Source organism: Anabas testudineus, chromosome 7 (assembly GCF_900324465.2).
Source record: "Anabas testudineus chromosome 7, fAnaTes1.2, whole genome shotgun sequence".
NCBI classification, from domain to species: Eukaryota; Metazoa; Chordata; class Actinopteri; order Anabantiformes; family Anabantidae; genus Anabas; species Anabas testudineus.
Window position 1 is genome coordinate 3,998,068 of NC_046616.1, and position 13,623 is coordinate 4,011,690.

The 13,623-nt window shown below is 38.6% G+C and overlaps 2 protein-coding genes and 1 pseudogene across 2 annotated transcripts; all 3 read right to left on the reverse strand.

Moving 5' to 3' along the window:
• Nucleotides 1-3,773: 3,773 nt before the first annotated feature.
• LOC113167755 lies at nucleotides 3,774-6,988 on the reverse strand (annotated as a pseudogene).
• Nucleotides 6,989-7,509: 521 nt separating this feature from the next.
• LOC113167754 (E3 ubiquitin-protein ligase TRIM39-like) lies at nucleotides 7,510-10,773 on the reverse strand. The gene is made up of 2 exons (XM_026368585.1): nucleotides 10,463-10,773; nucleotides 7,510-9,610 (listed from the first exon to the last, which is right to left on the reverse strand). The coding sequence occupies exons 1-2, from the start codon at nucleotides 10,727-10,729 to the stop codon at nucleotides 8,339-8,341; spliced, it is 1,539 nt and encodes a 512-aa protein (XP_026224370.1). The 5' UTR covers nucleotides 10,730-10,773; the 3' UTR covers nucleotides 7,510-8,338.
• Nucleotides 10,774-11,621: 848 nt separating this feature from the next.
• On the reverse strand, nucleotides 11,622-13,567 carry LOC113167756 (nuclear factor 7, ovary-like). The gene is made up of 2 exons (XM_026368586.1): nucleotides 13,310-13,567; nucleotides 11,622-13,192 (listed from the first exon to the last, which is right to left on the reverse strand). Exons 1-2 carry the CDS (start codon nucleotides 13,547-13,549, stop codon nucleotides 12,041-12,043), a joined length of 1,392 nt encoding a protein of 463 aa, XP_026224371.1. The 5' UTR covers nucleotides 13,550-13,567; the 3' UTR covers nucleotides 11,622-12,040.
• Nucleotides 13,568-13,623: the final 56 nt, after the last annotated feature.

The following is a 13,623-nucleotide window of genomic DNA, read 5'->3' on the forward strand; positions in this document are numbered from 1 at the left end:
TGGGAGAGGTCAAGGAGACTCGCACCTCCACACTGAACCAAGAGAGATAGAGAGGGGGGGTGAGGTGAAGGAGGAATGAAGGAGAGGAGAAAGAAGTCAGATCACTGAGTGAGGTAGTGTGGTTGGTTTAGACAGTGTTAGGTTTAAAACCTACAGGGACAGTTGAGTATTTACATCCCAGGAGAAATCTATCGTGTATGAATTTGAATTTTTACATCATATTTAACATTTTAAATTTTGTATGTAACATGTCATGTCGGCTTTAATTTTTGTCAGAAAAGTCTGTGTGTGATTAAAAATGCTTTATTTTAATTTATTAAGTGTAAGAAGTGCAATGCATTTATTGCTTTTTATTGTGTGACTGCATAATTAGGTGTCATGTTCTGAATATCATTTACTGAAGTTGAAAAAGCCAAACTGTACTGATGCAAACATACTGTACCGAACCGTACTTACAATTTGGGAAACAATTTAAAGTCTCAAAGAACCACAAATCGGAAATAGACCTCATCTCTCAGCACGTTTTATGTAGCATATATAACAATGCCTACTTTGATATTTAATATATTGTCATATTTTGTTGACATAAAAAATATATTCTGGTAAAAATCCATATTAATGTATGACTTTTGCACGTTACTCGAGCTGAGTTACAGCAAATGTAAAAACTTCTGCTTCTACTTTATTTTCTACTTTAAGATTATTATTCTTACCTTTAGCTCTCTGTTTCCTGAAGCCACAACAAGCTCAGCTAATTGTCTCCAGCTCCATTCTCCATTTACAATTCTATTGTGGTATAGCTGTTATCTGTCACTGAGATCAATGTAAAAGCAATAATACTTACCTCCAGTTAACAGTCAAGAAGTGTGTATACCTGTGATACAAAAAGCCAACACAAATACATACTGCATCCTCTGTCTCCTCTGAGTAATTGCCTTTTAATTACAAAGAACAGGGAAAAATCGTTGGCAATTTTCAGAGGGACAACTAATATCTCATGCTGGGGGGGTGACGGACTGAGAAGACAGTAGAGAGAGCTGAGTGGGCCCTCTAGTGTTTAATGTGGAGAACTACCTGAACCTTGGTAAACTTCTTCCAACACTCTGCACATCAAAGTGAAGGATGCACAGCCATCAAACGAGACGTCTGCTTGTAAAGACGACTTTTTTCTTCTCTTACTCTGGATCTAAAAATATGTTTAATACTGTTAGTATTATCACTCCACTGTACTGTACCAACAGCAGGTGCTCTGTGCCCAATAAAGCAGATGGATGCCAGGGACAGACTCAGACTGCAATATTCATCAAACATAAACAGGATTATTTGTGGAGTATTACATCACTCAACTGTAAGCAATCCTTCATTTTTACACGGCACATTATCCACACCATGTAATGCACATGAGTGCCTGTTTCTCATAAAGAAATACTGTAAAGGTTCCTCACAGCCTCCCCATCTCCTTTTTATACAGATAGAGCAATAACCTGAATGGACTTCAGACTGTTACATTAGAGCTGGGGCAGTAAAGAGCGTGGTAGTCAAGATTATACCATCCCTCACCAAAGAGGTCCTCCAGAACCTGTAGAAATCATAAGATATTCCAGATAATTTCATGTTTAAATGTGGGAAATACAACAAAAAACATGCAAAACAATTATACAACAATGGACAACAGGACAGGAAAACCAGCAGCACATTGGAGCGATGTTTAGGAATAGGTCTAGTTTTTGTCTGTTTCAGACATGCATCAGACTCATTCCTTTTTTTGGTTTGGTAGCGATAATGCACCAGGAACAGCAGTGACACAGGCAACAACATAGTAGAGTATATAGAAATAAATAGAAATAATAGAAAATAATAGAGTATTTTTCCAATCGAAAGACTCCATCACTGTATTTTATCACTGTTTAACTGTGTACTTGTACTGTGTATGGATGAGGACTTGACATCTGCTTTCTCTCCTGTCTTTTTAAGCCGTGTGTGCTTGTGAGGAGGCCACAGCCGTGTGCTCCTCAGCTACTTTTGTCTGGTTTTTATCATCCCCTCTAAGTCCCTGGCCCTACATCACCTTGTCCTCCGTTGTTAGACCAGTGTTTAGTCGGAAGTCAACAGATCTTGAAGGCCTGTACAGCATGAAAAGCCCTCTCATTAATTCTGCAGAGAAAGACTCGATTACTGAGCTCGAACCCTTTACTGCTGAGAACAGCCTTTCCCCACATGCATTGATTTCTTTGGCCCGTTCACCCATCACTCCCCCCTTCTCCCTCTGTCCAGACCAGCTCAGCACACACACTCCTGCACACTGAATCATCTGAATATCATAATACAGCCCATGATGAATGCTAACTAGACAGCAGCTCCCACTTTGATTAATGAAGATACTGTGCTGGTTCACAACAGTAGACCTGGCGCCTCACAGCCGAAACCACAGATAACTATTCAGTAGGTATTAATCATGGTTAACCAGGCAGCAGTTTCTTACAGGACAAATGAAGTAGCTTACTGTGGACCTAGAGGTACAATGAGACCACCTACATATGCACACGCATCCTCACATCCTGCGTACCCACATTCACACTTCAATGAGATCACATAATGCACAAGGTGAGCTTTTGAAGCCTGTTTAATTGCATGTCCACCCAAGTCTGATGCTCTCTCTACAAAACAGAAGGCCCGCATCTTGTACTCACCTTGTTGGACAGTTACTAACTCAGTTATTCCTTTGTTGCATCTTTCTCCTGACTTTGCAACAACATTCAAAACACATCATTAATCCTTATTGCTTCAATATTTTTATGGCTGCATGGCTTCACCAGAAAAAGAAAATCTGATGACTTACACAAGTTCATCATCAGTAGCTGCATGGAAAATAACATGCATTTTTCATTAGGGGGACACCACTTTGTCAGACATGAACAGCTCTAGATCAGCGCAGTCGAGCTGGATATGCTGTAGGTATTTAACTTATGCACTGAGGGGAAAATAGATGTGTATTTTTGTTTTCTGGATCAGGATGAAGTGCCTCTAAACGTTACTATCTGTACCCTCATGGGTGCCCTTTCATAGAAGAAAATATCATGGTACCCTGTAAAGTACCCTCATGAGGGACAAAACATTATCAAGTGCTCTTTGAATGAGGTAACTCTATGAGTTGCCGCTGTAACGGGGAGAGGTGGATGGGTTCTATATGGGTTACTGTCTAGTTATTAGAGCCACTTAGGGTGCTCCCATGGCAGTTCAGGTCTACATGATAGTTTTGCCTGGTCACTGTCACACAAGGTTCACAGGTACCACCCAACAATTTCAGTCAACTATGATGCAACACAAGATAAAGCAACTAATTCCTACATCAGAGAAGACAGAGGCTGGAACTTTCTGTCAGGTGTTAATAATTTTGTCCACCGTATAAAAATGTGATCACACAGTGGACAGCTTAAGGCAGTAACCTGTACAAGACCCAGATCTTAGTGGGTGGACATCACCTCTACCAACGAATCTGCATCAAAACAGGAGAGGTGGTGTCAGAACTCCACAATCTGTATCTAATCACTGTATCTAAAACCTTCAGAACACCAATATACATAATAAAAGATAAATGTGAATCATAGCCGTATATATACGGTACATACATGGTTAAGACAATGCTCTTGTCTCAGTTATCTTAATTATAAAAGAAAAATGCATGGATGGAAAATTTATTAATGTCACCATTCAGTAAGTTTCAGGTAATCTAAAAAATCATGACAGAACCTTTGAGTGTTTGATGGAGCCAATAAAGTTTTATTAAGCATATCTGGCAGACACATCATTTCTACACATTGGAACGAAGCCAGAGACTGAGAGCTGTACATCAACCTCACGGCAACAGCAGACTTTGGATAACACCACCCTCCAGTGGTGACACAGAGACAGAACATAAAGAGGAACGTGGAACGTAAAAGAAAACAGTGCATGAGTGGAAAACGTATGAAAACACAAATTCTGGAAGCAGCATTCAAAATCATACAGCAAATGCAGAACACGTTGTTTAAAGTTTAATTTGTTGTTGTATTAATTCTATAACTCTCCTACCAGTATTATTATAATGACAAAGATTAAAAGATCATCATCCTTGGTACACTTTCTTTCTTGAGAGCTTGTTAATTTTATTGATGAGAGATTCCTAAAATACAATGTTGATGAGATTTGAGACAAATACAGCACTGACTAGAGTTGTTGTGTCCAGTATGAGACTTTGCATAGCAAATTTGAACTGGTTTACATTTACTTAAATCTATTATTTAAATAATCATCTTTCCTTTCCCTTGCTGTATCATGTTGCCCTTTATTTCTCAGTCTTAGGTCTCTGATCATGTACTTTTCCACTGTTTCGTTAAATCTTGAATCTTTATTTATCTGTTGATGTTTCATCTCTGTCAGCCACATGAACATTGACAGTATCAGACTGAAATTAGGAAAAACATAGAAATTGCCCACATTCTTTAATATTTGAGTAAATAATCAGTTTTTACAAGTTGACTTATAATATCTTACTGCTAAACAGATACATGGTTATTAAATGAAATATAAAGAACAGACACTCCACCACCAAACATTAAAACACACCTATCACTTCCAAATTATAGTACAGTATTTTGGTTCAGTTTGTACAAAGTAATCTCAATATGCAAACACCTTCAAACAATAAGAAAATATATAAAAGAGTACATTTATAGTGATACACCATAACTCAAGAAAATAAATAAAGGCTTTTTCTTACCGCTATATCTATATAATCATGAATGAAGTTACCACTGCATACTCTCCTTTCATAATTATTATCTGACAGAATCATTATTTTGCAGTGTATTATATCATATCATGCAGATGACTAATAGTAGCAGAAAACAATATATACACAGAAAAGTGCTAAAGAGAACAACCACCCACAGTATTTCACTATTGTTTTGGACAAATTTTCAGAATGCTTCAAAATGTGTAAAACTCTTAGCACCAAACTGACTTAATAAATCCTTATCTTTAACTAAATACTAACTCACTAAATCACACGCACAGTCCTCAGGTGCTACGTCTACTACCTCAAATTAGTATGAAGTGATTTAACAGTTTCATGATTTCAAATCCTTCTTATACTCTGTTCAGCTTGCAGCATAACAACCCAATTACTTCAGCAGCTCTGACACGGCCTCTAAAATGTAACTTTGATGCTCTGACAAATGTGTCATGTATGACTAAATATAATAAAAATGACACTGTGATTACAGAAGAGCTAGAAAACCTCCAGTTACACCACTTCACCAACTCTCATAAAATGTATCTTCTCATTTTCTTTGTTTGATTATTACAAGTCTCTAGCGTGTCCTATTCTTTCATCGTCCCACAGTTTAATACCAGCACACTATCAGTTTCTGTTTAGAACCTGAATTAATAGCAACTTTACAATATGCTGACATTGATGTGTCACTGCAGGCCATAGTATGAATATGTTTCATGGTGTCTGCATCATAGAAGGAGAGCTCCTTAGATGAGCAGTTTACATAAATCCCAATTTTTTGAGGCCTAGAGTTCAGTTGCACGGTAGAATATTTCTGCCCGTTGACCCTATAGAACCCCACAGCTGTGCAATCATATTTCAGGAAATTCTTTTCTAGTCCTAGTTCCCAATAATTCATATTTCCAACATCTACCTCCCAGTAATGCACTGAGCAGAAATTGTTGACACTGAACGCAGAAGCATATTGTCTAGAAGTTGTATGCTCATAGTCCCTTTGTTGACATAGTTGGCAATTGTAACTTCCAGAATGTTGACAATATTGAAGTTGGTTGTTTTGAGAAGTACATAACAAAATTCGTCCATCATCAGACACAGTTAAATCACTGCTGTTGCTCTCGAGTGACACCTTTTCCGCTCGGGGCTGGATCACCTGAAGCATCTCCTTCCACATGAAGAACTGCAGGTGACTTTCATAAGGCCCCAAACAGAGAGAGTTAGTCACCACTCGAAGGTTTCCTCCTTTGGGCCAAAATGAGTCCTTTGCAGCCGTCGTGCTCTTATCATCAGTCCAGCTCTTTAAGAACTTATCAGACTCTGGGATTTTCAGGACTGATGTCATCTTTTCCACCAGCTCTCTGCTCTCAGATGAAGCTGTTTCTATAGCATTTAACCTCTCAGTCATTACCTCAACAGCATCTTCCTCTTTACGTTTCAGCTCGTTCTTTATCTCATCTTCTCTCTTTCTCAGAAACTCGTGCATCTCTTCAAACTGGGAGCTGATTTGAGACTCCAGCTGACAAGCCCTCTCCCCTGGTTTTTCTTATTTCTTTCTTCTGTGTGTTGGCTTTTCCCTCCATATCATGGATATCACCAGAAACACGTTGCACAAATATCTTTAACTCGTTTCTCAGAGATGCAGCTGCTTCTTTGATTGGCTTAAACTTGTGTCCTTCGTGCTTCTCCCCATCTCGACATATGATACAGGCTAACTGCTGATCTGTGACGCAGAACAGTTTCAGCTTTTCTTCATGCTCTGGACACAGCCAATCAGCAACCTTTGAACCAATAAACCAATTGAATATATAAGAGTTGACACATAAAAACTAATGAAACAAGTGTTTCCAAAATGTTTGAAGATCCCAAACTTACCTCTTTCTTTAGCTTCTCTGCTTCTTTTGCTTTTTCAGCAAGACTTTTCAAGATATGATTGGTGAGAAGACATTTCCCTTCAGTTGGAACAGTTGCTCGACAGTGTGGACACTGGTCCTGTGAACTCAGAGAAAGTGTAATACACTCTTTGCAGAATGAATGTCCACAGAAGAGGATTACAGGATCAGTGAAGATGGTCAGACAAATAGAACAAGTCAAATCTTCTGAGTAAGAAGCCATGGCTCCACTAGTTCATCGTTGTTCTTCCAAACTGACTCAGAACATGAAGTGATCACTTTTTATTTCTCAGAAAAGCCACAACCCAGCTTCCTTTGCGACTCGTTCGAGATAAACTGCACGTCGCCTCTTAGAGAGACGAGAGCAGGCGGGGGCAGAGACAAGGAGCAGTAATAAAGGACAGTTTCTAAGTTTTCGAGCAGCATTAAGCTGCTGTTTGTGCCGGAAGTCCCAAGTATTCACATGTTGCGAGGTTGGATGCAGAATAAATAAAATGTAATCTTGTTATCTTGTGTGTTTGTTACAAAGCTACACAAGAGGTGGTGTGTTTTGGTTTAAACTGCATTGGACTGAAATATTTGTAATGAAATGTGTTAAATTTATAAACAAACAGTCATCATGTCAGTTTGCTGATTCAACTCTAAACATAAAGTCAAGTGTATAAGTCAATAGAAACCCAATGCATACATTTAATTATTGATCTGTTTAGACTGTCAGGGCTGAAACATCTGTGCAGTTATTGGTATGTTATTTTAGTCATGCACTGCACGCCGATCACCAGTGAACTGTGTAAAACTTGTTCATCTCGAACAGATTTAATGTCAAAAATAAATACAGCAAATTGTATTTACCACCCTCTAGTGGTGACACTGAGACATGGAACATTTAACAAGACAAACTACTAAAGTACATCAGTGGAAAACGTGACCTAGAATCACACAGCAAATGCAGAATACGTTTGAATTTAGAGAACAACATTCATTTATTTGGTGCTTCATACATCACAGCCACAAGTCCTGTGTACATAAGCAATAAATGTTAAAAAAAATTATTAGTATAATTATTATTCACACATACAAAAATAAAACACTACACAAAGTTTTCAGATGCCATATGTTGTTTTCATTCTATATTTTTTCTACCAATATTATCATAATGAAAAACACTCAAAGCAGATTAAGATGCATTCATGGACACACTGTATAGGCAGGAAATCTATTTAAAACTTGTGCAGTTACTTTGCATTAGATCCTGCTATGTTCAGTTATCAATCAAACAATCAATACAAACAAGTTGTTATAAAAAAAAGTGTGAAAGCTTCTGAGGCACATCAAACACTTCCTGTTGCTTTATCGGTGTTATCTATCATTGTTTAAACTTAGCTTCTTGGCTCCTTAGCCTGCAGCATACGTTTCTTTTCACTAAATTAATAAAAGCATAATATGTCTTGTGTAACAATTTTTCTTTTCCTCATCAGAAAGAATCTTTCAGACACATAAAAAAAATATTTATAGAAATATTTAATATTTATATTTTCTATTTTGTTTTTGAGTAACTAATTAAATTCCTGGAAGGTTTTGTTTGGTAATTATCATTTTTAACACTTGTAAACGCTTGTACCTTATAATACTTTTCTTGTTTTCATCTTACGTTTAAGTGATGACTTGTTTCCATTGTTCAGTACCAGCACACTGTCATGGGGTTAGGATCTGGTGATCTGTAACTAATGTTAATATATGCTGATACTGGCATGACCATGAGACCGGTGCTCATAGTGTATATATGTGTCATTTTGTCTGCGTCATAGAACGAGAGTTTGGGGGATAAGCAGTTGAGGTAAATCCCAATCTTTCGAGGTCTGTCTGTAAATGTCAGAGCTCTAATTATATTTCCACTGCAGGTGGAATATGTTTGACCATCACGTTTCAGGAAGAAATCTTTTATTCCCAGTTCCCAGTAGTCTCTGCTCCCAACATCTATCTCCCAGTAATGTTGCCCTGAGGAGAACTCTTCAGCACTGCATGCATGGATTGAGCTTGTGGAAGATGATGCAGAACTGTGCTGACTCTGCTGAAGACTTGTGGAGCTGCCAAAAAGCGGCACGGATTTTTGATGACTCATATGAAATGACTGTGTGGTTTGACCAAAATCTGACCAATTTCTGGAGCCAAAGAGCGAACCTGAAGGTGTCTGGGTGTTTCCAAATACGAAACCTGAGGGAGGTTGGTTGCTGTTCGGGTTACAAAACAAACTTCTCCCATCATCAGATACAGTTAAGCATGCGCTGTTTCTTTTGAGTGACAGCTGTTCTGCTCGGGGCTGGATCACCTGAAGCATCTCCTTCCACATGAAGAACTGCAGGTGACTTTCATAAGGCCCCAAAGAGAGAGAGGTATTCACCACTTGGAGCTCGATCGCTCTGGACCTGAATAAATGTTCTGAAGTCATCATGCTGTTACCTTCAGTCCAGCTCTTTAAAAACCTATCTGGTTCTTTAATTTCCAGGACTGATGCTGCTTTGACCTCCAGCTTCCTGCACTCAGACAGAGCTGTTTCCATAGCTTTTAATGCTTTGCTCATTTTCTCTGCAGCATCTTCCTCTTTGTTTTTTAGCTCATTCTTTATTTTATCTTCTCTTTTTCTCAGAAACTGGTGCATCTCTTCAAACTGTCTGTGAATTTGTGTCATTAGCTGCTGAGACGTCGCTTTGTTTTTTGTTATTTCTTCTCTCTGTCTCTTGGCTAAGCTCTCTGTAGCACGAATATCACCACTAAGGCTCTCAATACCCATCTCCAAATCTTTCCTGAGAGATGCAGCTGCTTCTTTGATCGGTTTAAACTTGTGCCCTTCGTGATTCTCCCCGTCTCTGCATATCATACAAGCCAACTGCTGATCTGTGACACAGAACAGTTTCAGCTTTTCTTCATGCTCAGGGCACAACTCAGCAGCCTGTGAAAAAGAAAAGAAAATTAATATGCATTAGCTGAGAGAGATAAATGATCATGAGACAGTGCTTTGCAAATAAAAAGAGAGCGAGAGAAAGCAAAAGAGAACATAATGCAATAGTACATACTGCAATACGTTTTGTGCTGTATTACTTATGCACAGCATACATGAAAGAATCAGCTTCTTATACAGTGTTATCAGGCTAATTAGTACAGTTATATTTCAGTATTTTTTACTACACTATATATAATGTGTGTTTATTTGGCATGTATGTTTGCAGATAGTGCCTCTTTACTACAGTTTTTGTGAAGCTCACTGTGAGAAACACAGGAAGATTTCCAAAGTGTCTGTATTATAATGTACCTGTGCAAATGGCCGCTGACTCTATTCTATTCTATTCTGTTCTAATATGGCAGTATGCAGCTACAGCAAAGACTGTGGCTGTAAAGATATTATTATAGATGTTATTCCAACAACAGCCAAACAAAATGCTCACATGTTACCATGCTTAATGTAATACTGCTAACATGCTGGTACATACTTCATATCACCACTTTAGTTATTAACTAGCATTTTGATATTGTGGCCTCCTGATTTCTCTCCTCTTCAGCTTGTGCCATGATTATAGTCACACATTTTGTCCTTGTGCACATGTATTGAATGTACTGCATGAATATGCCTGGTGATTGTAATTATAAATTAATAAATCTATTATTAAATTTAAACAGATTACAGAGTTTAAACGTGTGAGCGACAAGACAGGCTGCAAGAAAGACCCGACATTATCATCATCTACATCTGTTTCTTAAGAAGCACAGACAAATGGCTTCTGCCTTAATAACACCACCAACGTACCTCTGCTTTGTGCGGCCCATGCTCTTTCTTTAACTTCTCTGCTTCTTTTGCCTTCTCAGCGAGACTTTTCAGTATGTGGCTGGTTGGGAGACATTTCCCTTCGGTTGAAACTGCTGCCTGACAGTGTGGACACTGCGGTTTTGTCTTCAGAACATCTGTAATACACCATCTGCAGAATGAGTGTCCACAGAGAAGAGTCACTGGATCGGAGAAGATGGTCAGACAAATGGAACAAGTCAGATCTTCAGAATAAAAAACAGACGCCATGGCTGGTGTGTGTCTCTCGGCTCTGCCAGACTCAGTGACTTGCATTATTTTGAACCACTTTCACTTTCCATGAAAAGCCACACCCCATGTTAAAAAACATAAACAAACCCTAGTACAGTCCTCTCTCTAAGAGTGGATCAGCAGATAGCTAAACCAAATAACACATCAGTATCCAAGACTGATTTACTGGTCACGTCTATAAACTGAAAAAATTCTGTTGAGTTTCTTGTTGCAGAGTCATTGAGACACAGTCAGGTGCACATAGATTAGTGAATATACCATTCAAGTGGTTCAGCTGTTAAAACTGAATTTTAATGACAGCTATAAGGTGTTCAGTAATAAAAACATACACTTACATTTGTACATACACAAGCAATCAAACATGTTGGCACTTTTTTTCAATTGCTTCCTCAATCCCAGCCCCGTCGTCTCCTCTCCAGCCACTAGATGTCCCCATTACCTTTCCTTCAGGTGTAACTGACCTCCCATCAGACATCTTTTTAATTTATAAGATGTTCACCATCACCACAGTGTGTTTCTTTCTGGTATTGTGATGTTACATTTTGTACGTCTTTTAGACTTTGAGTATTAGTGCAAAATCTTCTGTGGTCAACACCGAAAAAAGAGACATATTCAAAACTCAGTCAAATGAAACAGGAACAATCCTGTTTTTCCTTTTACAGTATGAATGCACTGCATTGTAAAGACTCCTGACTTCCTCTTTTACATTTACTGTCAAGACAGCATCATTGAACAATGATGTTCAAACATCATGTTTTATATAATTCACTCAACAAATAGTTTAAGTTGCAACTGTTTCCTGCATCTGAATCATGGAGGAAATAAAAAGTAAAATAAAAAGTTCTCAGCCTCATTTAATAATCCTTTTTATTTTATTTTACAGTGATCACAAGTTTACATCAGTAATACAGACTTTATTGAATATAGCAACCCTGGAATATAGATGTACAAAGATAACATTTTTAAATACTCTGGTATTTGTTGTTTGATTGAGCGGCCGACAGTAACAAATGTCGTTTGACCAAATTATTTTATAATGATTATTTAATGTATTTCAAGATGCAGCAGTTAATGAAAACCAGTGATAAACATTCAGAGTGAGGGTCAGATCATGAGATGTATGATTAAGCTGTTATAAAGTACTGTAAGTACCTGTGCAGTACCTCAGATAGCATGTGGTAAACAACCATCCATCGCCTCCATAGATTCTCAGTTTGATATTTATCTGCACTGTTTCATTGTTTAATTATTGCCGGGCTCAAGAACTTCCTGTTCACATCAACCTGCCTTTCAGTACCAGCACACTGTCATGGGGTTGGAATCTGGTTCTGTGTATCTAATCTTAAAATATGCTGACACTGGCGTGGACATGAGACTAGCGCTCAGAGTGTGAATGTGTGTCATGGTGTCTGCATCATAGAAGGAGAGCTCATCAGACGAGCAGTTTATGTAAATCCCAATTTTTCGAGGGTTTCCTTCAGATAGCACTGCAGAAGTACGCTTCCCATGGACCACATAGGTTTTGCCATCATATTGCAGGAAATTATTTTGTACCCCTAGTTCCCAATAACTCCTCTTTCCAACATCTACCTCCCAGTAATGCTGCCCTGAGGTGAACTCGTTGACACTGGATGTATAGGCATTTCGTTGATAGTTTTTATGACGGTAATCTCTGTCGAAGAAGTTATATGAGCGGTCACAACGAGAACACTCGTATTCTCTATATTGAAATGCAGAAAACAAACTTCGTCCATCATCAGACACAGTTAAATCTCTGCAGTTTCTGAGTGACAGATGTTCTGCTCGGGGCTGGATCACCTGAAGCATCTCCTTCCACATGAAGAACTGCAGGTGACTTTCATAAGGCCCCAAACAGAGAGAGTTAGTCACCACTTGAAGATGTTCTCCTCTGAGACTAAATGAGGCCTTTGCAGCCGTCGTGCTCTTATCATCAGTCCAGCTCTTTAAGAACTTATCAGAGTCTGGGATTTTCAGGACTGATGTCACCTTCTCCTCCAGCTCTCTGCTCTCAGATGAAGCTGTATCTATAGCATTTAACCTCTCAGTCATTACCTCAACAGCATCTTCCTCTTTACGTTTCAGCTCGTTCTTTATCTCATCTTCTCTCTTTCTCAGAAACTCGTGCATCTCTTCAAACTGGGAGCTGATTTGAGACTCCAGCTGACGAGCCCTCTCCCCGGTTTTTCTTATTTCTTCCTTCTGTGTGTTGGCTTTTCCCTCCATATCATGGATATCACCAGAAACACGTTGCACAAATGTCTCTAAGTCGTTTCTCAGAGATGCAGCTGCTTCTTTGATTGGCTTAAACTTGTGTCCTTCGTGCTTCTCCCCATCTCGACATATGATACAGGCTAACTCCTGATCTGTGACGCAGAACAGTTTCAGCTTTTCTTCATGCTCTGGACACAGCCAATCAGCAACCTTTGAACCAATAAACCAATTGAATATATAAGATTTGATAGAAAAAAAAACAACAACAAGCAAACAAAGTTCACTACAAACAAGTGTTTCCAAAATGTTTGAAGATCCCAAACTTACCTCTTTCTTTCGCTTCTCTGCTTCTTTTGCTTTTTCAGCAAGACTTTTCAAAATATGATTGGTAAGAAGACATTTCCCTTCAGTTGGAACAGTTGCTTGACAGTGTGGACACTGGTCCTGTGAACTCAGAGAAAGTGTAATACACTCTTTGCAGAATGAATGTCCACAGAAGAGGATTACAGGATCAGTGAAGATGGTCAGACAAATAGAACAAGTCAAATCTTCTGAGTAAGAAGCCATGGCTCCACTAGTTCATCGTTGTTCTTCCTGAACTGACTCAGCACATAAAGTGATCACTTTCTATTTTCTGACCA